This window comes from Harpia harpyja, chromosome Z (genome assembly GCF_026419915.1).
Source record: "Harpia harpyja isolate bHarHar1 chromosome Z, bHarHar1 primary haplotype, whole genome shotgun sequence".
NCBI lineage: Eukaryota > Metazoa > Chordata > Aves > Accipitriformes > Accipitridae > Harpia > Harpia harpyja.
Window position 1 is genome coordinate 43,550,837 of NC_068969.1, and position 25,931 is coordinate 43,576,767.

General features: G+C 44.7%; 1 protein-coding gene across 1 annotated transcript in view; it reads left to right on the forward strand.

Moving 5' to 3' along the window:
* The first annotated feature begins 73 nt into the window (after positions 1 to 73).
* The window catches only part of ELP1 (elongator acetyltransferase complex subunit 1), a 31,705-nt gene continuing 5,847 nt past the window's right edge, over positions 74 to 25,931 (forward strand). The window contains exons 1-29 of the mRNA XM_052776825.1: positions 74 to 276; positions 1,726 to 1,878; positions 3,605 to 3,686; positions 6,268 to 6,348; positions 6,693 to 6,778; positions 8,019 to 8,118; positions 9,019 to 9,109; positions 9,603 to 9,726; positions 10,408 to 10,498; positions 10,959 to 11,189; positions 12,083 to 12,253; positions 12,904 to 13,003; positions 13,696 to 13,878; positions 14,680 to 14,786; positions 15,290 to 15,393; positions 16,208 to 16,261; positions 16,363 to 16,468; positions 17,037 to 17,152; positions 17,911 to 17,984; positions 18,620 to 18,698; positions 18,959 to 19,038; positions 19,928 to 20,068; positions 21,081 to 21,166; positions 21,747 to 21,895; positions 22,749 to 22,872; positions 23,333 to 23,430; positions 23,627 to 23,828; positions 25,221 to 25,282; positions 25,771 to 25,833. Coding sequence (XP_052632785.1) covers positions 127 to 276; positions 1,726 to 1,878; positions 3,605 to 3,686; positions 6,268 to 6,348; positions 6,693 to 6,778; positions 8,019 to 8,118; positions 9,019 to 9,109; positions 9,603 to 9,726; positions 10,408 to 10,498; positions 10,959 to 11,189; positions 12,083 to 12,253; positions 12,904 to 13,003; positions 13,696 to 13,878; positions 14,680 to 14,786; positions 15,290 to 15,393; positions 16,208 to 16,261; positions 16,363 to 16,468; positions 17,037 to 17,152; positions 17,911 to 17,984; positions 18,620 to 18,698; positions 18,959 to 19,038; positions 19,928 to 20,068; positions 21,081 to 21,166; positions 21,747 to 21,895; positions 22,749 to 22,872; positions 23,333 to 23,430; positions 23,627 to 23,828; positions 25,221 to 25,282; positions 25,771 to 25,833 — 3,288 coding nt within the window. The 5' untranslated portion in view covers positions 74 to 126. The remainder of the gene's footprint in view (positions 277 to 1,725; positions 1,879 to 3,604; positions 3,687 to 6,267; positions 6,349 to 6,692; positions 6,779 to 8,018; positions 8,119 to 9,018; positions 9,110 to 9,602; positions 9,727 to 10,407; positions 10,499 to 10,958; positions 11,190 to 12,082; positions 12,254 to 12,903; positions 13,004 to 13,695; positions 13,879 to 14,679; positions 14,787 to 15,289; positions 15,394 to 16,207; positions 16,262 to 16,362; positions 16,469 to 17,036; positions 17,153 to 17,910; positions 17,985 to 18,619; positions 18,699 to 18,958; positions 19,039 to 19,927; positions 20,069 to 21,080; positions 21,167 to 21,746; positions 21,896 to 22,748; positions 22,873 to 23,332; positions 23,431 to 23,626; positions 23,829 to 25,220; positions 25,283 to 25,770; positions 25,834 to 25,931) is intronic.

The following is a 25,931-nucleotide window of genomic DNA, read 5'->3' on the forward strand; positions in this document are numbered from 1 at the left end:
AGGTCCCGCGCCCCCCCCCCGGACTGCGCCTGCGCCCGCGCCCGCGGCCCGCGCATGCGCCGTCGCCTCCGCCCGCCCGGCGCGGAGGAGATGGTGGGTCCGTGAGCGGCGTGGCACTGCTCCGCCATGAGGAATCTGCGGCTGCTGCGGACCGGCGGTCGCCGCCCTGCCGCCGCCCCGGGCAGCCCGCAGTGCTTCTGCGTCAGCGCCGAGCCCGGCACGGTCCTCGTGGGCTCACAGCACGGCCTTCTGGAGCTGGGCGCCGCCGGGGACTCGGTTAGAGCCGCCGCCGGGCGCACCGGGAGCCGCGGCTGCTTGTCGCTGTCAGGCTTGGGCCAGGGCTGTGGCTTCGGGGGAGGGTGCTGGGGGCTGTCGGCTCTCGCTCATCGCTGCAGGCGTGTTGTTAGGGGCGGCTTTGGGCCGCCCGTTGCAAAGCGGCGATAAAGCGTTTGGGCCGCCGTCAGCGGGAGCGCGTCGGCGCCCGGCGGGAGCTGGCCTCCGGGCGGCTCGCTCCATGTAGCGGCCTTTGCGGGGCCTTAGAGCCTCCTGCTGCTCCCTGCCGCCGCTTGCTGCTGTCTCACGGTGCCTAGGACGTTGGCTGTGAGGCTGCACTGTGATCTTAGTGGCTCGAGTGATTTGCTGTGCTTTTAAAATACGAAGTCCGCCTGCAAGAGGGTGGTTGTATTTGACACGGGTCATGCCCGTGGTGTAGTCTTAAGCATGATCCGGCAAACAGTTGCATCACAAAACAGAAACGAACAGGCAAAGGGATAGTGAAGAGTAGACGGGGAAGCTTTTGGAACCGTGCTGTAGGGAAGAAAAAAATCTCAGAGCGCTAAATAAAAAACTGCTATTGAGCCATGAATTCCTGTTAGAGCTGGGTTGGAGCTGGGTTGCAGTCTTCTTTGGAAACACACTATGCAATTCCAAGGCATCTGTTTCCTTCAGTTTGTTCAGTTCTGAAGTTAGCTGACAGCACAGCTTTTGGGCTTTCCTGGGATCTCATTTTTAAAGAAGGGTGTTTTCTGAAAATCTCCATTGTGGTCTGTTTGTGAAGGCTATCGGCTGAAATCCTTTTAGACTTAAAAAAAAAAAATAATTCTGAAGTTGCTAAATATGTCAGCTTCCTTTTCCGGCTTGGGGGGGGATTATTTCAGGTCTTTCTTACGGTGTTGTTTTTCCCTGATGACAGGATGTGTAAAAACATTCATGCAACTAAGCTGGAGAGAGCTAATTTAGCCAGAACTTCCCTTTTTTGCTGTACCTGAATGCGCATCCAGATTATTTTCCTTTGAATGTTTTTATATGCCGTGTCTGTGAAGTCTGAATGACCCATTGAAAGTATTGGGACACTCTAAGCAGCTACTCATTCACCTCTTTATGTTGACACTATGTGGAGAAGTGTGAAAAGGGCGTTAAAAGATGAGTAGAACAGAAACAGATTGGAAGTTGTAGTATTGCCATTTATTATTTGCTCCCTTATGTGAGTTTTCTCATTGTCTAGCAATTTTAACATAAGAGAACCTTCACAATTTCCTATGGATAAGTGAAGATAAGTACGTGCACATTGGCTGTTTCTTGGTGCCATTCACATACTTCTGCTGTGTAATGCTTTGTGTAATTGCAGTAGGATGAAATATAAGCATGTATGTTATTCTGTCATTTCTGAAAAAATCCCGGTGAGGTGATGTGTAGTTAATAAGTCATTGGTCTCTCTATGTCCAGGTGACAAGAGAAGTTTCCTTGACTGCGGAGGGTTTCATGCCTGAAGATGGAAGTGGCTGCATTGTGGGTATTGAAGATCTTCCAGAGCAGGAGTGCGTGTGTGTTGCTACAGCAGCTGGAGACATCCTACTGTGCAGTCTCAGCACGAAGCAGGTAACATGGCAGGAAAGACACAACAGTACTGAGGGATTTCAAAGGAAAGGATGACACTTTTAATTTCTTCAGGGGGCAATTGTATATTTATTACATACTGAGCTGTGGTTAGTCTCCCTGTTCTGGGCAGATGAGCTGATTTTTGTGGGAGCCTTGAGCAGGATTAAGGACAGAATATATACCCCGTAAAAGAACCAGCAGTGAAACAGTGGCTTGCCTGTTCACAGCCCTTGTCCTGTATGTTTGCTCAGAGGACTGTTGGCACACATCCAGCAGCACAGGATCCACTGGACAGTCTTACAGAAATAGGATATTGCTGAGAACAGGTACAGAATAAAGTAATCCATTCAGAGCTCACACTATAGCTACCTTTTTATTATTATCAGTCAATACGATGACATGACTTAAGAGAGGAGAAAGTGTTGTGATTTGAAGAACATTTGGATTAAAAAGCCCTAGAAAACACTAAAGGGAAACCAAAATACTTTAGCTGAGTAAATATGGCAGGAACTGAGATACATGCTTTCTGTTCCTTTCTTAGTGTCAGATTTGTACAGTCTTCAGCAAGACACTTAAACACTACAGCAGCACCCTCTGAAATCTGCATCAGCTCCCACAATACCAGTCCAACAGTGCAGGTGTAGATAGGTGTGAGATGACAGTGATCTGTCTGGGTTAGCTGTCAGATTGTGGTTATTTGCAGCTCACCTGCTTTGGTTCTTGTTTGGGTTTGATTTGCAGATACCACTTAAATATACAATCAACTGTATCAGAAAAATGTGTCCCACATTGCAATTTAAGGGTCATAAGGGAATAGAGATTGACAAAAGATGTGATACATGAGACTTTTCTTGCACTGATAACATGGGTCAGAGTTGAGGTTTAACTTCAGATACTTTATTTCAAGGCTTTTCGGCTTACTTTATCAATTTTAAAATGTTGTTCTTTTGGTGCAGTCTGGGCACCAAGAAAGAAGTCTTGAAGGTTACTCTGCTTGTTCTGAAGTCTTTTGCATGTGGGTGATGGGTTACTCTGCCCACTGGTGCCCAGTCCCACTTTGTGTACCTGAAAAGATTGTGACTTCTAAGCTTAATTCCTTGAATGGCATCGCCTTGCTGTTTATCACAGTTGTTCTATTCCACGCCTTTTGCAAATCAAGATAACAGTGCATGACAGAAGTTCTCTGCCCGTTGCTGTTGCTTATATACTCATGATGGCCAGTGAAACTGGCCCAGTTTTTCATGAACTTTGAAGTTAGTGCAGCTGTATACAGTTGTCAAGTTCAGCATGCACAAGCTGATCAGCTGATGTTTCAATGGATATAGTGTCTCTTAACTGCATGTTGGAATTCTTTAGGTAAGAACCATTATGTCTGTGTTTTGTGACTTCAGTATGTTTACCAATGTAACCCCAGAGCTGATCAGGCAATATTAACACTATACATGTTGGCATAAGACTGAGAGTTGCAGAATAAAGGTCTTATTAAAACTGTGTATGGTAGAAAATGCTAATCTCTAGATTATCTGGGCTCTCCTACATAAATGTTCTGGAACCATCTTTGCTTAGAAATGTTTCTTTTGTTTCATTTAACACAAAGGGTAAAGTAAGACTTGTGACTTTTCTAAGTAGGAGAAGATCTCCGTGCCTTGGTGACTGATTGCTTTTGTGCTGAGTTGGTGCTGCACTGGTGTTCCTGTACTTCTGTGATCTTATTTTGGTCTTGCAGGTGGAGTGTGTTGGAAGTGTGGACAGCGGTCTAAGTACCATGAGCTGGAGTCCTGACCAAGAGCTTGTTTTGCTTGCAACAGGTATCAACAACAGCCTGTAAGCTTTCTGCCTTTAGGAGTGAAACTCGCTATGGCCAAAATGTAAAACACAGTTAAGTTTAAGATAGAAGAAACAAAATACAAAGTTATGAAACTGGGACTAAGACTTACAGAGGAAAAAAAACCCACCTGATTCTATATATGAGATTTCATTTCATGATCCATGAGCTGCTTTGGTGATCCAGGTAGAAGCTGTTTGGGCCCAAAAAGCTGAGTTTTATAGAACAGCAAGTAGTCTTTCAGATCTTCCAAGGAAGTATATTTGATCTTGCCTCTAAAACATAAAGAATCCTCCTTTATATCCCCATTTGATTTTTTAGTAACAAAAACTGCTTCTTGTCCTTTGGCAGGAAATGTGTTACAGGCTCAACTTAGCTACAGATGTGTCTCACCTAGAAAATAAAGTTAGCCTCAAGCAAAACAGGATCACAGAATGCTTGAAGTTGAAAGGGAACTCTGGAGGTCACCTATTCCAACCCCCTTGCTCACAGCAGGTGACACAGAGCAAGTTGCTGGGAACTGAGCCTAGTCACATTTTGGATATCTCCAAGGATGGAGACCCTACAACCTCTGTGGGCACCCTGTTCCTGTCTGTGACCACCCTCACAGTAAAAAATTGTTTTCTTACGTTTTAATGGAATTTGCTGTATTTTAGTTTGTGCCCATTGCCTCTTGTGCTTTCACTGGGCACCACTACCAGTCTGGCTCTGTCTTCTTCACTGTACCCCACCTCCCACATAAGATATTTATACACACTGATGAGATTCCTCTTGAGCCTTCTCTCCAGAGCAGTCTGACTTCTCTCAGCTTTCCCTCATGTGACAGATTCTCCAAACCCTCAGTCATCTGTGTGACCCTTTGCTGGACTCATTCCAGTATGTCCTTGTCTGTCTTGTACTGGGGAGCCCAAAACTGGAGCCAGCAATCCACATGTGTCTCACCAGCACTGAATAAAGGAGAAGGATCTCCTCCCTCAACCTACTGGCAACACTGCTAATGCAGCCTAGGGTGCTGTTGGCTACCTGTTCAGCAGAGGGGTGCTGCTGGCCCATGTTCAACTTGGTGTCTCCCAGGAAACACAGGTCATTTTTTTGCCAAGCTGCTTTCCACCCACTTGGCTCCCAGTCTGTCCTGGTGCCTGAGATTATTATTTTCTAGGTGCAGGACATGGCTTTTCCCCTTGTTGAGCTTTATGACGTTCTTGACAGCCTGTCTCACCTACGTGACAGGGTCCCTGTGAACAGCAGCACAGCCTTCTGGTGTACCTGCTACTCTTCCCAGTTTTGTGTCATCTACAAACTTGCTGAGGGTCCCATTCTCCAGGTCATTAATGAAGATGTTAAACGTTGGCCCTAGTATCCGGGGGCACGCCACTGGTGACTGACCTCAAGCTGGACTTTTTGCCACTGATGGCAAGCTTCTGAGCTTGGCAGTTGTCCTGGTTTCAGCTGGGATAGAGTTAATTTTCTTCCTAGTAGCTGGTACAGTGCTGTGTTTTGGATTTAGTGTGAAAAAAATGTTGATAACGCACTGTATTTTTAGTTATTGCTAAGTGGTGCTGATCCTAAGTTACGGATTTTTCAGTTTCCCATGCTCTGCCAGAAACCAGGGGTAGAAGAAGCTGAGAGGGAGCATAGCCAGGACGGCTGACCGAAACTAGCCAAAGCGATATTCCATACCACAGAATGTCATGCTCAGGATATAAACTGAGGGGAGTTGGCTGGGAGGGGTGGATCACTGCTCGGGCATCAGTCAGTGGGTGGTGAGCAATTGCATTGTGCATCGCTCTTCTTTTCTTGGGTTTTATTTATCTCTCTTTTTGTTATATTCCTTTTCATTACAATTATTATATTTTTATTATTATTATATTTAATTTTATTTTATTTTAGTTATTAAACTGTTCTTATCGCAACTCATGAGTTTTACTTTTTTTTCTAATTTTCCTCCCTGTCCCACTGGGAGTGGGGAGGAGTGAGCGAGCGGCTGCATGGTGCTTAGTTGCTGGCAGGGCTTAAACCACGACAGCAGTTCAGCTGATTTTCAGTCCCCTTCACTGTCCTTTTATCTATCCCATCTTTCATGAGTTTGTCTATGATGATGTTATGGGAGACAGTGTCAAAAGCCTTATTAGAATCAAGATAAATGACATCCACTGGTCTCCCTGTATCCACAAGTTAGTCATCTCATTGTAGAAGGCTTTCAGGATGGTCAGGCATGATTTCTGCTTCATAAATTCATGCGGACTGCTCCCAGTCACCTTGTGCTTCATATCTCAAGAGTAAATGTTTAAGAGTGCCTAGTACTTATTTTTAAAGTGGAAAGAACTTATTAAGTTTAGGTCAGGAAGCATGTTTTTAGAGAGAGAGATACTTGAAAGTGTTCTTCTGTTCCAGTTTTGAGATTTTCTGCTTTAAAGGATGTGTTCTCTTTAGTATCATATTACCATTAGAAATATTCCTATAGCCAAGTCCATGACAGAGCAATAGGACAACACAGGGCAGCAATGAGTTTTTATTTGCTGGAGATACCATTACCAATATTGTATTTAACGTCTGCCCTGCAGGTCAGCAAACGCTCATCATGATGACAAGGGATTTTGAACCAATTACTGAGAAGGAAATCCACCAAGATGAGTTTGGGGAAGGTGAGAGGTGCACTGAAATGAAGTTGTTCAAACTGATGTCATTGGTGTCTTGTAAACATGTAGAAAGTAAAGAAATGGAGCTGAGCGCTTACTGGGCCTCAGGAGACATTTTAGACTGTAATGCTGCTGGACAGCTGAAGGGGAACGCCAATATTTTACTTGTCAGCATGAATTCAAGTAAGTTCCCTGTACTAGAGGACTTTCTGGGCTACGTAAATTTTCTTCAGGTTTTTAGAATTAAACTTGGATGGAAGATGTGGGTGGCTTGAAGCTGTGGTTATGTTTACTGCACTGTGCAAAGTAGTGCTGTAAATCTTCCACTACAATGATTATTTCTTCTTCAGGAAAGTTTGTTGCTCTTGGCTGGGGTAAAAAGGAGACACAGTTCCATGGATCAGAGGGAAAACAGGCAGCGCATCGCAAACAGACGGTATTATACTAGTTCTCTTATGTTAGGCCCATGCTGTCTCTGGAAAAACATGTACAGAGTTTCTCGTATTCCTGCAGTGCCAGCTTGCCACAGCCTTTTTGGTAGTTGTCTTCATAGGCTGCTTCTGTTTGTTTCTGTTTTCTGAAATCCAGCATTTTTCTCCTCCTCCTAATTCAAGACAGCAGCTGTGAGTACTTAGAACTGTTCGTACAGAGCTCAAAGCAAGAAGATTTGCAAGTGGTAGTGCTTGCAGAGGTAAAGCCACCCTTAAATCAGCATGACAGATTTTGCTGAATGTGTGCTATATACTCAGGTATTCATATGACCAAGAGAAATAACAAGCAGTTTGGCTGAGAGGAGCAGAAAGAACAGTAATTTGAGCTCCCGGAAGGCAAGAGTAGTAGGATTTGGGCTACTCGCCATCACCAGTCATGTGAGGTAGCTCCATGTGCCTGCACATTTTAGCTCTTTGCTCTTTTGTCTGACACTTCCTTGTTTGGTTCTTGTTTTCTCTACTTTTTATTTGGTGAAAAGTCAGGTAGCTAAAAACACTCCACTGCTGGATTTTTATTCTTGTGTTTAAGTTTCAAAATTAAAACTGTCCACTCTGGCAGACAGAGTGCAGAGACTTGAAATGTGGCCTGTTCCAGCTTTACTGTTATGAAGGACAGGATGAGGCTTGGCTGTATCTGGGAAAATATGCCTAGCTTGACAAAAGTTAAACCTTTGAACAGCTGCCTCTTTATGGGTATTCTGTTGAGATTTTATTTTTTTTCTTATGTTGTTCTACCTCAAAGAACACTACTTCTCATCCCAGCTTCTGCCTGCCTTACAGACTGTCTGGATGGCATGCCTTTCCCACCTTTCTCCTTCCAAGGGGTTGTGACTCCAGGCATCAGTCATGAGCAAACCCTGATTCACCCTTGTGTCCAGCTTATGCACAGCTGGTCTATAAGCAGACACCCTGGTGGAGGGGAAGGACAGTGTGTGATCATGTGAATAGACAGTCATATGCCCTTGCAGGAGGAGCAGATTGAATTTACAGGCAGTTTTAATTCTAGTATTTCCTAAAATAACATTCTGAGTAATTAATTTTTAACTTTGCAGCCTTAAGATTTTTTAATGGATTGATTTCATGCCAAGGCTCTTGAAAGAGCTGGCTTAGCAGTGCAGTCTGTTTAGACAAAGACAGCAGTTGCCTTCCTAAGCTTTGATGCAACTTTCTGTTGTGTGACTTCAGGAAGTGTCACCTACTTCAGCCTGGGATGACAGCAGGCCTCGGGTGACGTGGAGAGGAGATGGGCAGTTTGTTGCAGTGAGTGCTGTCTGTCCCGAGACAGGTATGGGACCAAACTTCTTTGAAATACCAACATGTGTAAGAGGCTGCTTAAGCAGAAGCTAGGCAAGGCAAGAACTGGCTGGTGTTTGTGGTCTCTTGGGCACTTAAAGCAAGGGTGAGTTGAGCTAGTTAATTGCTCTTTTCTCTGTTTTGGTGTTCTCAGAGGTATTTTATAGACACAATCTTCTGAACACTTTCTTTGCAGTTTGGTTTTCAGTCCAGTGAGAAGCCAGGAGAGGTTACTACTGGGTAGTTACTATCTGAACTGCTTCTTTCACCAGCGTTAAATCACTGCTCAAGCTCTAAGCAATCTCTGATGGGCTTCCAATGCCAAATGGATGAATCTGGGTTGCCATACCCACTGTCCCTCATACTAGCAGTTTGGCCTTGCACACTTTTCTTTAAATACTGGTAATACTTTTCCCTAGGTTTTGCCCTAAAGCCAAAGAAGTGATGAGCACATACATTTTTTGTAAGACTGTAGTTGATGTCTTCCATGATAAATATTACTAAGCAGTTTAAATGTATTGGTCAACATATTGAGCTGCACCAAACTGCACTGCTCTTCCACTAGTTTGGGTTTTTACCTTCAGTACTTCAGATTAGGGAGAATCTTGCATTTATAGGAATATTTTAATATTTCTGTGGTGAAAGCTGGAGATGGAAATGGCTGTGACTGAGCTACATCAGACTGAAATTCCCACTCATTTCCTTTAGAGTCATTCAGTTACTATGGCAGAACTGCCTGAGACAGAGTAAGTTTTTACCCCTTAAGGTGTAGATGAGAAATCTCCTTTTTATTCATGTGCATCAAAATTTGCTCTCCTACCCTCATAAAATTAGAAAAGTCTCTTCCCAGTCCTTTCTTACACCCTTGTCTCATTGATCTCTCAATGTGTAGGTGCTCGGAAGGTCCGAGTATGGAGCAGAGAGCTTGTGCTGCAGTCAACAAGTGAGCCTATCTCAGGATTAGAGCAAGCACTGTCCTGGAAGTGAGTAGCAAAGCAGTCTGCATGCCGGCAACAAACTGTTGCTTTTTATTCCCTGGTCACAGTCTTTTATCAGCATCAATTTCATTTCTTCTGTGTTTGTTTATTTTTCCTAAAACTTGAAGAAAGCTTCCTTCTGATCCAGCATGAGGAAGAGTAGCTCTTTAAACCCTGAAAAAACTAATACTTGCATTATGTGCAGGAGGAAGGGATAGGTTCTCTGCACAGTCTCAATGTCAAGTGGTTTTGGACTCAACTGTGTAAATAGGAGTATTACAGGTCCCTTTGCCAGTGCTGACGTTTACTTGCTCACCTGAGGATGTCATGAGCCTGGAAAATGTCTGTGCTGGACCAATGACTTTGCACAGTGCTGAGAAAAACACATCCTCTGCTCCCCTTTTCTTCATCTCTCTGGAGAAAATGTGAGATGATTGGTGTTTAAAATGACAGCTAGTGATTATGTGAGCAACCGCTTTTCATTTGGCTCTTTTTTAAGGCCCTCTGGAAACCTGATAGCATCCACGCAAGAAAAACCCAACAGACATGATGTGGTTTTCTTGGAGAAGAATGGACTTCTTCATGGGGAGTTCACCCTGCCGTTCCAGAAAGGGCAGGTCAAAGTAAGTGCTGTGCCTGGGCTTCTTTGATTAGAGTGTAATGGAGAGGAAGACTAGATCTTTTCCAGATTCCAGGAGGAAGTTTTTAACTTAACACTTAGTGCTGGTCCTGTTGAAAAAAGTGACTTGAAAAGTGAACAGTGAAGAAGCCTGTGGAGAAGATGCAATGCCTTCTGCAGGCCTGTACTACAGAGACAAGTAGAGGGTGATTGTGGGCCTGGGGTGCTTCTGGCCCCTGTGTACTTTCTACCAGGCAAATGCTTCAAAAATGCTGTTCAGGATGTCAGCTGTTGCAAGAGTGAGGTGAAATACTCACATTATCCCAAATAAGAGAAGTGAGAAGCTACTGCTAGGGTGTTACTTCAACTTCTGCCTTTGGATGCTGAGAGGTCTTTTGGCAGATGCTTCCTCAGTGCCAAGGAAAGCAAAGAGAACACTGCTGTCATGTTTGTGGCTGTATTACCTCTTCAGCTGTGTGGAGCCACTGTGACAGGTTCTGCTTCAGGATGCTTTGCTACAGCTGTTGGGAGCTTTGCAATACACGAGAGCTATGTTAGTGTATTAACCCACGCACCTTTCATTGCTGAAAATAAGGAGCAACTCATGGTCTTGCAAACCAATTGGGAGCATACCCACCCTACAGAGAAGCAACAATATCAGTGAGAGCCGTGTTTGTTTCTGCAGGTTAATGAACTGCTTTGGAATGCAGATTCTACTATCCTGGCTATATGGCTGGAAGACTTGAAGATGGAAAACACTAACCCAAACAGTTACGGTGAGAGCACTATGTGAGGCTCTGGCTCTTATACTTGCCTGCAAATGTGGTTAGCAGTGGCTATTCCTCTGCAAGTTAGGAAACACTGAGGAGGCCTGCCTACAGCTTTGAGACCCCTGTGCAGGTCAGGAAGAACTGGTGGTTCAGCCAGAGCTCAAAGCATCTTCCAGGCTGCTGTAACTGGAAGTGGTATTAATGGAATGCTAAAGTTGTGAGCCCTTCATAAAACATGGGTGCCTTCTCACAAGGGGAGTTCAAAGAATTCTAGGATTGACTCTTTTGCATGAAATCTGATGTTAAGTTTTCTTGTGCTGGGTGTTGTATGACACAGCCCATGGGCTGAAGGCTAGAACTACTATTTTCATTGCACTTAACCCACCTGTAGAAGAGTAGTGGTGGTGGGGAAGGTTTGAGATGGGTCTCAAGTGGTCATCTGTAGTAACCATGTGTTTTTCTATAGTTCAGCTGTGGACCATGGGGAACTATCACTGGTACCTGAAGCAAAGTCTACATTTTGGTAGCTTGGAGGAAAATCAGTTGGTGTCGCTGCTGTGGGACCGAGAGAACCCATATAGACTGCATGTACTCTGCCAGGGTTGGCATTATCTCTCCTATGACTGGCACTGGACCACAGACCATGGGATGGGGGAGAATAGCCAGCATGTGGCAAATGTGGCTGTCATAGATGGAGGTAAGCAGTGGGACTGCTTTATACCTGTAGGGTCAGAAGAGGTGGTGTAGCCTTTTGGATGCAGACTGGATGGGATTATGGTAGTTCTTCTGTTAGCTGCTCTTTCTACAAAGTTGTTGGGGGGGGGACCATGTAATTGATGGATGCTTCAGAGGTGGTTCAGTGAAGTTGTCATGGTTTAACCCCAGCCGGCAAGTAAGTACCATGCAGCCACTCACTCACCTCCCTCACAGTGAGATGGGGGAGAGCATCAGAAGGATAAAAGTGAGAAAACTCGTAGGCTGAGGTAAAGACAGTTTAATAGGTAAAGCAAAAGCTGCGCACACAAGCAAAACAAAACAAGGAATTCATTCACTACTGCCCATTGGCAGGCAGCCATCTCCAGGAAAGCAGGGCTCTATCACGCCTAACGGTTACTTGGGAAGACAAACGCCATCGCTCTGAACATCACCCCCTTCCTTCTTCTTCCCCCAGCTTTTATTGCTGAGCACGACATCATATGGTCTGGGATATCCCTTTGGTCAGCTGGGGTCAGCTGTCCCAGCTGTGTCCCCTCCCAACTTCTTGTGCACCCCCAGCCTACTCACTGGTGGGGTGGGGTGAGAAGCAGAAAAGGCCTCAACTCTGTGTTAGCACTGCTCAGCAGTAACGAAATCATCCCTGTATTGTCAACACTGTTTTCAGCACAAATCCAAAACACAGCCCCATACCAGCTACTATGAAGAACATTAACTCTTATCACAGCCAAAACCAGCACAGGAGTTAACTGCTAAGGGCACAGCAACTGTCTTTTCCTGTAACGTTGTTCCTACTTTCACTAAAGAACTTACGAAGAGCCTCACTGACATTTGGACTGGGTTACAGCTTGGGTTTTTTTCTCTTTTCTTCCACAGATAAAGTGCTTGTCACAGCGTTCCAGCATGCTGTGGTGCCTCCACCCATGTGTACCTATGAGCTCCAGCTCCAACAGGCAGTTAATCAGGTTGCGTTTCATGCAGATCCCAAACATAGTGGAGATATGGCTGTCCTGGATGCTGATAACAAGATCTCTGTGTACAGATATGGTGAGAGTGTGTTGCACTGTCTTGTAAAAGGAAACCCTCTGTCCCTGAGAGCTGTACCCTGGGGGACTAGTAGGGTGATTGTCACTCAAGGCTTTAGTAGCCAGGAGCAATATACATCTGGTTCAGCTGTGGATTCAAGCTCAGTTCTCTGATCTATCTTAGTTTGGGTGGCACAGGAGCGTTTTGGTGGTGCCTTGGCTTTGTGAGAAGGCAGCATTCAGCACTAGGCTATTGCTTATGCTGGTAGTATCCCCCTGTCTAGCTTTAGCTCGAATAGAGTGCAGCAAGTGGTATCTTGTGTAATCTGTTCTGATGGCAAGTTGCTGAGCGGCACTGGAGATGTCTGGGAGCAGCTACCTAGGGTCTATCTGAGGCACACAGCACTTCCCAAAGCAGTCCTATATACAGTGTCAGTGTGCTGTGAGACAAGAGACTTGCTGCTGTCTTGAGTTTTGTACTGTGACATTACGAGGTAATTGTGTTCCTTGGGGTATTTGTTAATGAGGTTTAGGTGTTGGCTGTACATGTAGGGATGGTATTTTCTGACTTCTGTAATAGTTTCCTATAGTATCTACTTTTTGATAAGAATGAAGATGGAAGGGGCTGTGTTGGCAGTGTCTCTAAATTCTGCCTTGTTCTGTGTTTGCTAGGACAGAGCACAATGAATGACCCCACTGTCACGTTTGGAGTTGTGGGTGGAAATGGATTTAAAGCAGCTGTGGAAACACCATACCTGGATAAAACCTACAGGTAATATAGAACTAGTACAACTGTAGTGGGGAGAAAAGGGTAGTGCCTGGCTGGATGTTTTAGAGGTCCCAGCTCTGACCACTTGTCTCAGGATTTTGAAAAGGTTGTCAGGTAACATGATTTCATTCTGCTGACACTGTGACTGCAACTAGTGCTAAGGATTGGGCAGCACAGTGGGCGCTTCATCCTGAGAAGTGCCGTTGACTGAGGTCTTCATCTAGTGGGAGCAGTGACTGTCAGTGGCAACACTGAGATAGCCTTTCCTGTGCCTGGCGGTCTTGGCATTGTGGTGCTGCACTTTGTGGTCCTGCTCCCAGAGCCAAAGGAATGGCTGTGTAGTGCCCAGGCCCATGGTCATGGCACACCGAGCAACAGAGCTGCTTGCATGGCAGGGACAATGATGAGGTAAAAAAACCTACCCTGCTCTACATTTGTTCCTATACACAGTTGCATGGGAGCAGTACTGTCTAGGAAAAACAAATGGGGCTCCCTGGGTCTTGTCCTTCATCTCCAGCCCAACCTGTGGCAGGATTCATGCTTTGGTGATTGTGTGTTTGTGCACTGGAGCCCATCTAGCCATGCTGCGTGTCTGAACAGCCAGGCTGTGCCTAGGAGGACTTTCACCTCTCCAGTGAGGTGGCCTACTGAAATCAGGTTCTATTTGCTTCCCAGTCTCTTTTATTTTGTGACAGAGTTCATGTGGGCAGCAACAACAATGAAGTGATGAATCCTCTGGGGCTCCGATTTCTCACCTGGCTGCCAGATGACAGCTTCCTGGTGGTTGGTCAGGGTCAGGATGCTGCTCAGTCCATCCTTCACCATCTGACTGCAGTGCCTCACGTGGCTGGAGCTAAGGAAGAGTGCCTAAATTTACGGTACTAGAGATCTGTCAGTTGTGGGTGAAGTCTGAGAGTGCCTCTGGACAGTGCCTAGAAGGAATTAAGTCTCTCAATAGATGTGCAGCCTGGAGGCTGTAAGTTGGGGAATTTGGCTTTCTTTCTGAAGCAGAATCAAACAGTTCATGAAGCTGCCTACTGGTCAGCACTTGTCTGTAGTCCTAATGCCTACACCCAGCCTGACAAGAGGGTGTATGGTAGCATGCCTGTGTCAGTCCAGTTCAGTTCCTTTGTCTGAATTCCAGGTCCTTGGGGGGACTGAATTCCTCCATTCTACCTTTTGCCCACCATTATCAAGGTCCAGAAGGGGACTGGTAGCCCTTGTTACTCCTGTCCTCCTCTTCCTCACCTGCTGGGCTTTGTGGGGTCAATTGAACTAAAACCACATCACAAAAGGAAGCCACCTGGGTTACAGAAATCTGCTTCCCAAAGGGATCCTGAGAATTGCTTTCTGCAACACTTGCACATCAAAGACAGGCTGATTTGATTATGAACTGTAGATTAGAACAAAAGAAGTGTTGGGTCTGCAGAGTGCTGTAACTATGCAAACAGTGACTAGCAGGGCTAGGCAAATGCCTGTTGGCTGGAGTTGCTGGTGCTCTGTGGTGCCAATGTCGGCTGACATAGGTGTGAAAAGACTGCAGAAGATCCTTACATGAACAGGGTATCAGTCCATGCTGGAGATGTGCATCTTTCCATCTGGCCACAAGAAATGCAGGATCTATGTGTTAAATGTATCTCCTGTGACTGATGTTCTGTGTCTTCTGTGTCTTGCTCCAGGTTGTCCTTGCCTGTAGATGGAGAAGTGATCAGCCTGTGCTGCAGCCCAGTGACCAAAACTGTAGCTCTACAGCTGGCTGATAGACAGATCCTGAAATACCTCTGGGGTAAGCTGGGCCCTGTTTAAGTACCTGGTCTGAGGTGTAGGTATTACAGATTTCTGAAAAGGTTTAATGAGGTGATTTGACTTTCAGGGACATAGGTGACTCTTGCTGGTAGTTGGTCCTGCCTTTCATGCTTTCTCTGCTCCCAGAAATGGGCCAAAATTAGTGATTTGTGTCAGAAAGCAGTTAATGTTGTTGAGAATGATAATTGAGACATTATGATGTGAAAAAAAGGTGACTGGTTTAGTGATTTCAGAGGTGCTGACTGACTGCCATGTCCTTGGCACTTCTCTCTTGTTCCACAGAGGAATAAAGGTGCTGCTGAGCCCCTAGAAGTTACCACCTTCTTGTCTGCTGTGTCTTTGACTTTTATGTCAGCATTCCTCCTCTCTGTCAGATAGTGTAGCTAATTGCCAGCTCTAGTTTTCTTGAGATACATGTCATGTGGTTGTAATGTCTGAATCTTTGGTTGGCTGGAAAACAGTTTGTTCTTCTTTGCTCTTTAGAGGCTTCTACTCCGGTCCTTGAGCCCTGGCGGACTAGCAATGGCTCTGCTGTTCAGTTCCCCTACCCTTGCGTGGAGACTTCTATCACGAAGATCAGTGGTGAAGTAAGTAAGACTGTGAGCAGATTAAATTCCCTACTCAGTTGTTCTCTGTGTCAAATGTGCACTGTGATCCTCTGCCTGGGGTCCAATAATACTTCTTAACAGCCCTTCTTCATAAGGCCCTATGCAGAGCTGAGAGCATACCATTCCTTGTCTTCTAGAGCATTTCTGATGGCTTGTAGTTACACCCAATCTTTCCACTCTATGAATATGATGAACAATGTCATTGAAGAGCAAGAAATTTCATATTAAAATTTCCAGCAGTCACTGCCCTGCTCTTTTTGAAAACAGCATTTTGATTTGTTTTATCTGAACTTATCGTATTAGCAGATATGGCTGCATTGTATATCGCCTGCTACTGGTGTTTTGTATTGGTGATGGTTTCGTGATAGTTACAACAGCTTAAGGAACAACTTGCTATTTTGCTAGTAGTTTCATGGTTTCTTTCCTTCAGGATGCATCCAGGTGAATGCTCTATGGAGCTGCTTTGCTCTGCTCTGGACTAGTGCTTTTCCTCTGGTATTTAAAAAACTAAATTATCTGGCGTGGTTTCTTCTTCTATTTTGTTACTGTCCGGTTTCTCTTACAGGGTAGACCAAGCTGGGTTTCCAGCCAGAAGTGTTTTAAGACACTTAAGTAAGCCCTCCTGCTATAGAGGTTGCATGACTTCCTGTCCAGCTTCTCTAAGTAATTCACGTGAGGTACTCAGTACCTAATTGTAAGGTACTTCAATCCAGGGCTGGTCAGTGTTGTGAAATACTGGAGGTTGTGACACTTACACTTAGAAGCTTATACTTGTCATCCTTTCTATTTACAGGAGATGATCTTGGGTCTCACAGATCGATGCCGGTTTTTTGTTAATGATACTGAGGTACCAAAGTTTTTGCCCCTCATCACATCCCCTTTTCCTCTGCCAAAGGCAGCTTTCGTCTTCCGCTCTATACAGCGATAAACTTCATTGTTTTTCTACAGGTCGCTTCCAACATCACCTCCTTTGCAACATACAATGAGTTTTTGTTGGTGACAACCAACTCCCACACCTGTCAGTGCTTCTGCTTGAAGAACATATCAGTGAAAGGTAAATGCCAGCTCTGGCTGCCTGCTGCTCGCAGCTCATGGCCATTGTCTTGGAACCACAAGATCTCCCCATTTTTCACACCCAAACCTACTGTATTTGGGTCACTCAGAGCAACTGCTTAAGAGACAGAGGAAGAGAGCTTCTTTCAGAAATCTGTCAGAGAGCAAGGGGCACAGGGAACTGTCTTATGTATCACATGCTCCTCCCAGGGAGCAGGATTTGTCCTGTAGTTGTTGTCGCTTCACTGTTTTCAGCAGCTTAGCCCTGCATTCTCTCCCTCCCCTCTATGTCCAAAAGGCTCCAACTTACTGGTCCTTTACATCTTTCAGTGCTCCTCTCATCTGGTCTGTTGAGCTTTGTAATCCTGTTGTATAGAGGACATATCTCTACTTTGTATACAGCAGTGCTTAGCACTAAGAGATCCTCTTCCTGTCCAGAACTGTTGAAGATCTCTGGTGTATTGTTGACTCAGTTGGTCCAGTACAACCTTGCAGGGCCACATAGGAAAGCCTGACTGGGGCACTGTGCTGCTGTGTGCCATATGTGCTGATAAATATGCTGTCTTCAGCCCTTCAGGCTGGCCTGAGCAGTGCTGCTGCACCCAACAGTGAGACCGTGCGCAAGGTGGAGCGAGGTTCGCGTATCATCACTGTTGTGCCCCAGGACACAAAGGTTGTGCTGCAGGTCAGTGCTCTGCCCGTGTCTGCTGAGGTCTGCTATTGGGGGGTGTAGGGGAGCCATCTCAGTGGGCAGATGGTTAACCTGCAAACAATGCATGCAGTGCTGCAAAGCTGCTGCCCTGTAGTGCTGCAGCACAGCACCTCACAAATCTCCAACTGCCTGGCTGGATGTGGAGGGATTTTGAGCATGCCTGTGGGAGTTAGATTCAGCACAGGCAGCTGGGTATGTACAGAACTGGGATGGGCTATTCAAATTCTTAATGGCTGAGGTAGTGTAGTGCTACATATTGTGGCCTCTCACTGTGAATCTCTGACTCACCTCTTAGTAACTGCTGTATTTGCTAGCAGCCCTCCATTAGCCTTGGCACTAAGTTTGTCTGAAGTGCTGAGCTTGCTCTTCAGAACCAGCAGAGGTTCACGGAATGGAGAAGGATGTCATTTGAAAAGCACCTCTGGAGTTGTGTGGCCCAACATCCTCCTCAGAGCAGGGCTAACCTGAAAGCTTGATGAGGTTGATGTGAGTTGAGTTGGAGTTGCCCAGTTGAGTGGAGTTGAGCCTCCTAAGGACAGAATGTTTCTGTGCTGAGAGAATTTTTCAGATATTTTTCCACACTTGTTGAAATTGCATGTCTCTTGAGTCAATGAACAGGCCCATGCACCTACAAGTAGCAGACAGGCCTAGAAAATTGGCCAGTCCTCACTTTGCCTTCAATATAGGCAGAGTAACTACAAATAAATAATTGTGTGGACCTTGCTTTATAGATGCCAAGAGGAAATTTGGAGACTGTTCACCACCGAGCTCTGGTTCTTGCCCAGATTCGGAAGTGGCTAGACAGGTAAATGGCACTGGTATATTCTGGTCTTCCCTCCCCCAGTCTGAGCTGTTAGAGGCTGGCTGGACTGGTTTTGTTCTGCTGAAGGGAGGGAAGCTAAACTCAAAGGAGTTGACTTCATTAGTGGAAATGAAACTGTTTCTGGGTCTACCAGCTGTAAGTCCAGCTTTCAGCAGTCTCAGGTGCCTCTCACTTCACCACTGAAGGGCTTATATGTGTGCTGAGACTGTGTGGGTGGGAGAAATCTTCACTGGCTCCAATCTCCAGACATGTCAATCACTCCATGATGAAGCTTGCTGTGTTTCATGTTTTATTTGTTTAATTGATTTACATTGAAGTTTGCTGAAACAGAAGCTGGTCCATTAGATTAAACTGTAATTCTCTGCTTTAAGAGAGGAAAAAAATAATGCAAGGCCTGTATTGCTTCCTCAATCTGGCGTGCTGGTCTGTCCCACTGCAGAGGCTGGCAATGAACAGGATTGGCCTTGCACATTTTTTCTGGAAGGCAATCTACCCAGCTTATTGCCTAGGCTGTTCCCTTCCCAGGGGGTCTGTGCTTACCTCTAGTCAGTTGCCTTTATGTGCAGATACTGCACCTATCCACTATGTAAACTATCCCACCTGACTCATTCCTCCAGGCTTATGTTCAGGGAAGCATTTCAATGTATGAGGAAGCTGCGAATCAACCTCAATCTTCTTTATGACCACAATCCCAAGGCAAGTATGCCCAGTTCTGTTGCGTTGTTTTCCATATCCATCTGGCCTAGAATCCATTGACATTGAACAGTGGGCTCAAAAAAGTAGGTGGTGCTGTTAGTTCTGCTTTCAGCAGAGATGGCTGCTCTGCACTGCTGCATCCTCCTGCAGGCAGATCAGATTTAGCATTTCCTTCATCTTGTGCATTCGGAGAAGGTCTTTGAGTTTGTTCTTGTACTTAATGTACTTCTTCAGAATAACAGTAGTAATATTCATTTCAGGTATTTCTGGAAAACGCAGAAACCTTTATCAGGCAAATAGATTCTGTGAACTGTATCAACTTGTTTTTCACAGAACTGAAGTGAGTATAATTCTGCAAATGGAAGTGTGCATGTAATCAGTGGTGGTACATTATTTTGTCAAAATACTGGCAGCCCTTCAATGTGGGTGCAAGGAGTCAGTCGGAAATCTGGCATGTTGGGTCATAAAGACTTGGACTAAGCTCACTAGTTTCAGGGACAGTCAGAGTGTCTTGTTGGGAATTCCAGCTTGCAGGCAACCATTAGATTTTTCCAGCAAGGGATTAGTACATCTGACTGCTTTGACTTGTCTACTGATTTGCTGTACAGGAGTAAATGTGATCAGAGGAAGTTTTGTTCCCTCATAAAGAGGAGCAAGACAGCACTGCTTTATCTGAAGCCTGAGGCCAGGATACTTGCTTAGATTCCCAAATTAGGTCCCCTGACTTCTTTCTCTAAGTTTGAGTGACAAGAGGCTTTAGGGCATTAGTAGCTTCAGGACTTCTCAAGCTTGCTGAAGTAAATAATTGTTTAGGAGCTGGAGCTATCACTTAGCCGTTCTGTTTTATTTTCAGTTTTGACCTGACCTTAAATCTTTGTCTAGAAATAAAAGCAAATGGATTAATTTTCAGAAGTGCTCTGTGCTCAGCATCTCCCTAGTGAATTTAGTAAAAGACAGCTGTATCTTGAAAATTTTTTGTGCAACTAAAGTAGTTGTTCTGACCCATTTTTTTTCAATGCCTCTCTTGGCTGAGAATCACTTGGGACGGATGAGAGATGTTGGAGAGCTTTCTGGTAGTGTGGCAGGTTGTGTGTCAGTACTGAATGACATATGAGCTATTTTATTGAGTAGTTCTTTTCTGCATGCATTTATGTTTCTTAATGTTACTGTCTTTGTGCTGGGCTACTTAATGGATCATGCTGGTATTCATGGTATCTGTTTTTATTTAGAGAAGAAGATTTCACAAAGAGTATGTACCCATCTCTGAATGGTAGCAGTAATGCTCAACCATGCCATCATCCTGATCAGAAAAAAGTAAACCTCATATGTGATGTGATGAGAGTTGCCATGGAGCACATTGACCCTCAAAAGTGAGCATTTTCTTATTGTAGGTGGAGGAACCACTAGAAGGATTCCTAGTAAGTCATTTGCAGAAAGTGAAGCTGTCCTTAATGTCAGTTACTTTGCTTCAGATTGTCTGAGGTGAGCCTGTGCTCCACAGAAGTTATGTAGCCATACAACTTTTTACATGGTGCTTATAAGGGTTTAAGAAATACACTCAACTTAGGAACAGGCTGTGTGGCATAGGGGACAGAGAGAAATGAGCAAGATTGTCATCTCAGGGAGATATGCTGGTGTTTTGGAGCAGCTGGCCTTTAGGAAAGATGTTGCTGTTCCATTTGAGACTGAATTACTTCTGTACATCTTCAGCTGCATATTTCTGAATTACTACCTTTTTGGTAACCAACCTCCTTGGATGAATCAACACCAGACAAAGAAAGGATGGGAAAATAGGATAATAACAGTGGTTAGTGAAGCAGTGTTAAACCATTGGCAGCTTATATGTGAAACAGTGGATAGAGGAGCAACAGATGGTGGGTTGCTGCTGAACTCTGAAAATTTAGACACTTTCAACAAACAGTTTCAGAAAACAAAGCATCCCCTTAGCTGGGAAAGCTATTTTGAAATAGTATGTGTGAAATGTATGAAAGTGGAAATAACCTCCTAGAAAGCTTTCCTTTTGTAAAAAAGACCATTTTTGTGCCAAATTTGATTTGGAAAACTGTGTCCTGCTGTCTGAGCTTTCAGAGGTACATGTTCTCTCTCCATTATGCTGGCTGGGCATGGTAAGGAAGCTCATTCTACTCGGAACACACCTCTATGCTTGTGACATGTTTGGGAAGACTTGCTGAGTAGAAATACCTTTCTCGTATATTCTGTTCTCTTCCCATTTTTCCTGCCTTCCTTTGAAGAGACTGAAATACCTGAGTTTGGGATTTTTTTACTAAAACGTAAATAGAACTTGCACAAACTGTGCTAAAATAGGAATAAGGAGTGTTTCTGCCTTCTTGCTTTCTCATTTACTGCTTCTGTTTTCTTCAGATACTGCCTATCGATACTGACAGCACACATAAAGAAAAGTCCTCCAGAACTGGAAATTGCTCTCCAGAAGGTTCATGATCTTCGAGGTCTTGTATCAGGAACTCAAAAGTTTTCAGAATGGGTGGTTTGCAGGAGCTTTCATTGTTAGCATGGTTTACCCTGAAAATTATTTTAAGGTGGCTGTTCATGGAGTCAGCCAGAAAACAGAAATGTACTTGAAACTAGCTGTGTGTTAATGGAAAAGCAGCACATCAGCTAAGATACACTGCTATGCATGCCCTCAGGTCATCCTTTTATCTAGGTGTGTCAGTAGATAGCCCAGAGTTGGGGCTGTTTTCTCTTTCCAGTCAGAACTCTGGTTCTCCCAGCATCAAACAGGGGTTCCCATTCTGGGTCCTAGTGTTTCAAACTGGCAAACTTTGCTTTTTTTCTGTGTTGATACTTCTGACTTGTCACTGTTGCACACTTAACAAGTTACTGTGCTTGGGCTCATCCTTGAAGTTGCCCAGGAAAGGCAAAGTAACCCCTCCTGCAAGACAGAATGAGCCATTAGTTTGATGATCCCTCTCTGGTGCCAAGGATGTGCTTGATAATGCATCCTGCCTTCAGAGCAGAGTTCCACTGCTGATGGTGTAACTGATTTTATGCTTCTTTATCTTGTTACAGAAAGCATTACTCCAGATGTCAAAGCTGTGAGTGCAGAAGAAGCACTGAAGTACCTGCTTTTTCTTGTGGATGTCAATGAATTGTATGATTATTCCTTGGGGACATATGACTTTGATTTAGTCATCATGGTGGCAGAAAAGTCTCAAAAGGTCTTGGCTTATAGTTCCAGCCAAGGAACTATTTTTCTTCTTTCCCAAAGGTTCTTTGTAGTCTGCGGATCAGCCCACATGTTTTGTTAGTCATAGCTCTCTACGCAGGCAGCATTCCAGTTGCTTACATGTCCTGCGTGTGCTTGGGATGATGCTGGGAAGGTGGCATGTCTCTGCATCCCTTAATACTTGTTGAGCATAGCTTTGGAAACTTGCTTGTGCTCAAGGTGAAATAGGGTTCTTCTAGAGCAGCACAGAAAAGTAGCTCTGGGGAAGGGAGGGACTGTGGTCTGAAGTGTTATGAATGCATGCCTTATGTTCCCAATTCTGTACTCTTTTGATTCTTGCTTATTTGGTGGTGGCCATGATAATAGTATCTATCTTCCAGCAGGTTTAATTTGAAATCTCTGAATGGAAGTGCCCATCAGGATCTTCAGAGTTTCCTAATGTTACAGCAGAGCCTGCTGTCCATCAATTAAAACAACCTATTCATGTTAAGTTTTATGACCTTTGGTGTGGGGAAAGTTGATCAGCTTTACAGCTGCAAATGTATACATGATAGTAGCTAATGGAAAACAATATTTGATGTGATACATAGCCTTGAATTTTAAATGTCTTCAGCCTTTAGATACTGCTGAAGTCCACATGGGAGCCTGGTAATTTGTTAGTTATTCCTGGCGAAAGTATATATACAGAAGTGATTCTTCAAGATGGCTTACATTTTTTTAAAAAAAAAAGCCTTTTTAGTGTATTATCATACAATTTCAAATATGGGGCTGTCTGCTCATGAAAATGGGAGCAAATAAGGATCTTACCAGATTAGCTCAACTGCAGTTTTTCTTACTCTTTGCAGGACCCAAAAGAATACTTGCCCTTCTTAAATATCCTCCGGAAAATGGAAACCAATTATCAGCGATATACAATAGACAGACACTTGAAGAGATACACAAAAGCTCTTGGGCATCTCAGCAAATGTGGTAGGTGTCCTGCACATGCAGCATCTCTAAGGAGAAATTCTGCAGTGGAACATTTCTATTTTGGAGAGACTTTGAGGGGAAATAGCTGAAGAAAGAGAAGGATTGCACAAGGTCATCTTCGCTCCTGGTAGTGCATGGTTAAGTTCTGCTACATGTTTTTTGTAGTGTCGCTTGGCGCAGGGAGAAAGGGGTGACAATGTTCACTACTCTGTGATCATAAAGCATAAGTCTTGTTTTGTTCCTGTTATAGGTAACTTGTCCCCAGTTAATATTGCTGCAAAGTGGAGCAAACCTCAAGGAAGTGAACACCTTGATTTTCAGTAGTAGAATAAGTGCTTTTGTGCTCTTCTACCCAAGCACCTGGAGTTGCTTCTTAATGCAGTGAAGCCAGACTGGCTGGGAGCCATGAGAGCCATGTGCTTTCTCTTTTATTGCTATGAAAAATAAATTATTTCTGCAGGTCCTGAACACTTTCCTGAATTTCTGAACTTGGTGAAGGATCAGAGTCAGTATTGTGATGCCTTGAAGCTGTACCCCTCTAGCACTCAGGAGTACAAGGTGTGTAAGCATGTGACACTGCAGTATGCAAGCTTTTTATTCTCTCACAGGTGTGTTTGCACATCCTCAACACCTTGAGTGAGGGCAGGAATGAGACAGCAGCTGCTTGTGTTCAAGTTGTGCAGGTAATTTTATGAGTGGAGGACTGCTACTGATAGTGCTGATTTCTTATTTCTCTTCTGTCCCTTTCTTGCAGGATATCAGCAATGCGTATGGGGAGTACTTGATTCAGAAGCAGCTATATGAACAGGCTGCCTTGGTATTTGCTCGTGCTGGCATCTTTGCGAAAGCACTTGATGCTTTCCAGAACAGTGGCAGCTGGCAGCAAGCTCTGTGCATGGCGTCACGGCTTGGTTACACAAAGGATAAGCTGTCCAGCCTGGCACGGGGCATGGCAGGTAGGCCTTGAGGAGATGGAAGTGTGCTGAGCAAAACTGGCTGCTGTTATTTTTGGTTCATTTTGATTTTTCCTAAAATTTAGTGAAAACCTCAGTCTTCAGCAGCATTTTTCTTAAAGGGAGAACAAAGATCCCATGTTTCCCAAGTGTTTGTGTGATTGCACATCACCTTTGTTTCTCAAAGGAACCAAAAGATGTTGGAGCTGACCTGGTAGGCACCCAGGAGTTGCCAGGCTAGCTGTGGTCTTGGCTGCCCCATGCTGACTGCTTCTTGCACATTTTCCTTGCAACTGGTTGCTGAACTGCTATGCCAAATTGCCTCCTTGGTTAACCTCAGGGAATGGAGATTCCTTGAAGAGTCTGAGATGACTGAGGCCTCTAGACATCATTGACATAAGTACTGTGCCTAGTCGCAGACCTTAAAGGCTATTGGGTAATTCAGAGCTCCATCTTCATGTTTTCTCTTTAAAGCCTGCTAGCAGCTAGGTCCAACAGGTACATGTAAAGCTACGTGCCGTCCTACTGCAGGAGAAAAAGGTAGCTGGTCTCAGAATTTGTGCTCACTAGGATGTATCAGACTGCATGTGTCATGGACCTGGCATATATTTCAGCAAGAGAAATGGAGCATCATCCTGACTTCTGCCTTACTCAGAGGCAGAGTTTATGAACGGCCCACTTACACAATGGCAATATGGCTCCTGGGAGTGTGGTCTTGCAGAGCAGTATTTTCTTTTTCTGTCACATAATGTAATTTGGATCCTTCATGTCTTGCCTTTAATGCTTTTTCTGGTGCCCCTCTTAAATCACAACTGTAGTTCAGCAAAATGAGCAGACAAAAGCTGCCTTGGATGAGATTGCTTTGCTTGGGTAATTTCTTTTTTTTTTTTTTTCTGGTGTTGTACATCACTTGCTCTCTCACATTGCATCCTAGCATATTAGCCAATGCCAAAGTTAGTTCTGACTTTTGGGGAACTAGAAGCGCAGAATGCCACAAGCTTGATGGTTGCTGTCCATACCACAGAGAGCAGGCAGCAAAGTGCTCCCTGCAGATCACAAGGCTGTGATACACTGAAGCTCTTGAGAGATTTCCTTTTAACATCCTGGCCCCCTCCACTTAAGAGACTCTTCACTATTTCTGTCTCAGACTGGGGAGAAAATGTTCTCCAGCTGACTTTGAGGGACATGCACCAGCAATTTCACAAGCAATTGGCTGATGATGTTGCAAGTTAATGAATTCCTGGCATCAGGCAGCCCTTCTTTTTACCAGGCACATTGAGTAAGTGTGTGAGCAGGTAGAAAGCGCCTCAGTGAGTGGAGTTTTCCTCTACTTTGTAGTTTTCTGGCACAAAATCCAGCTGCTTCTGAAAAGTTAAACTCCACCTTTTCTTGTAGGAAAACTAGTTGATCAGAGAAAGTATGCAGAGGCAGCCATACTCCTGGAGCAGTACACTCAGGTAATGTAATCACCCTCCTGTCTGTGCCCCCGTAGTATCCCCTGTCGGATTGATATGCCGTCTGTGTTTTCTCTGTTCTCTGGGCCATGTGTGACTCCATGCATGCTGACAGCAATACAGTCTGCGTGGGGAGGGCAGAGCAGGTCCGGGTGATGCATTGAGCAGCATGGGGTTAAATGCTGTGTCCCTGAGTTTTTCCGCTCGTGAAGCTGCCTCTGTTTTGGTATGAAAAGCTTTTGTCTCAGAGAGCTGAAGCCTGAGGGCTGGAGTAAGGAAGACGGAGTTCCAGAGGGATTTCCCCTCAGCATGGGAGAAGTAGCATAATTTGTTTTGGGTTTTTTTATGTCAGCACTTCAAAGTACCTGGCACAGTGGTGTTTTCCTGTCCTGACTGTGATACTGCTGTGTAGAAATGTGCATCTGAATAGGTGCTACCTGAATGTGTATTACTAGCATCAGTAGCAGTACATGATTGCTCTTTCCTTCTAGGACTATGAAGAGGCTGTTCTTCTGCTCTTAGAAGGGGCTCTCTGGGAAGAGGCTTTAAGACTGGTAGGACATTTCAGAGCACAAGAACCAGAGTGGAAATATTTCTTCAGAGTGCAAGAACAGAGGGATGGGATCTGGGTTAGATCCTTAAATAATACCTT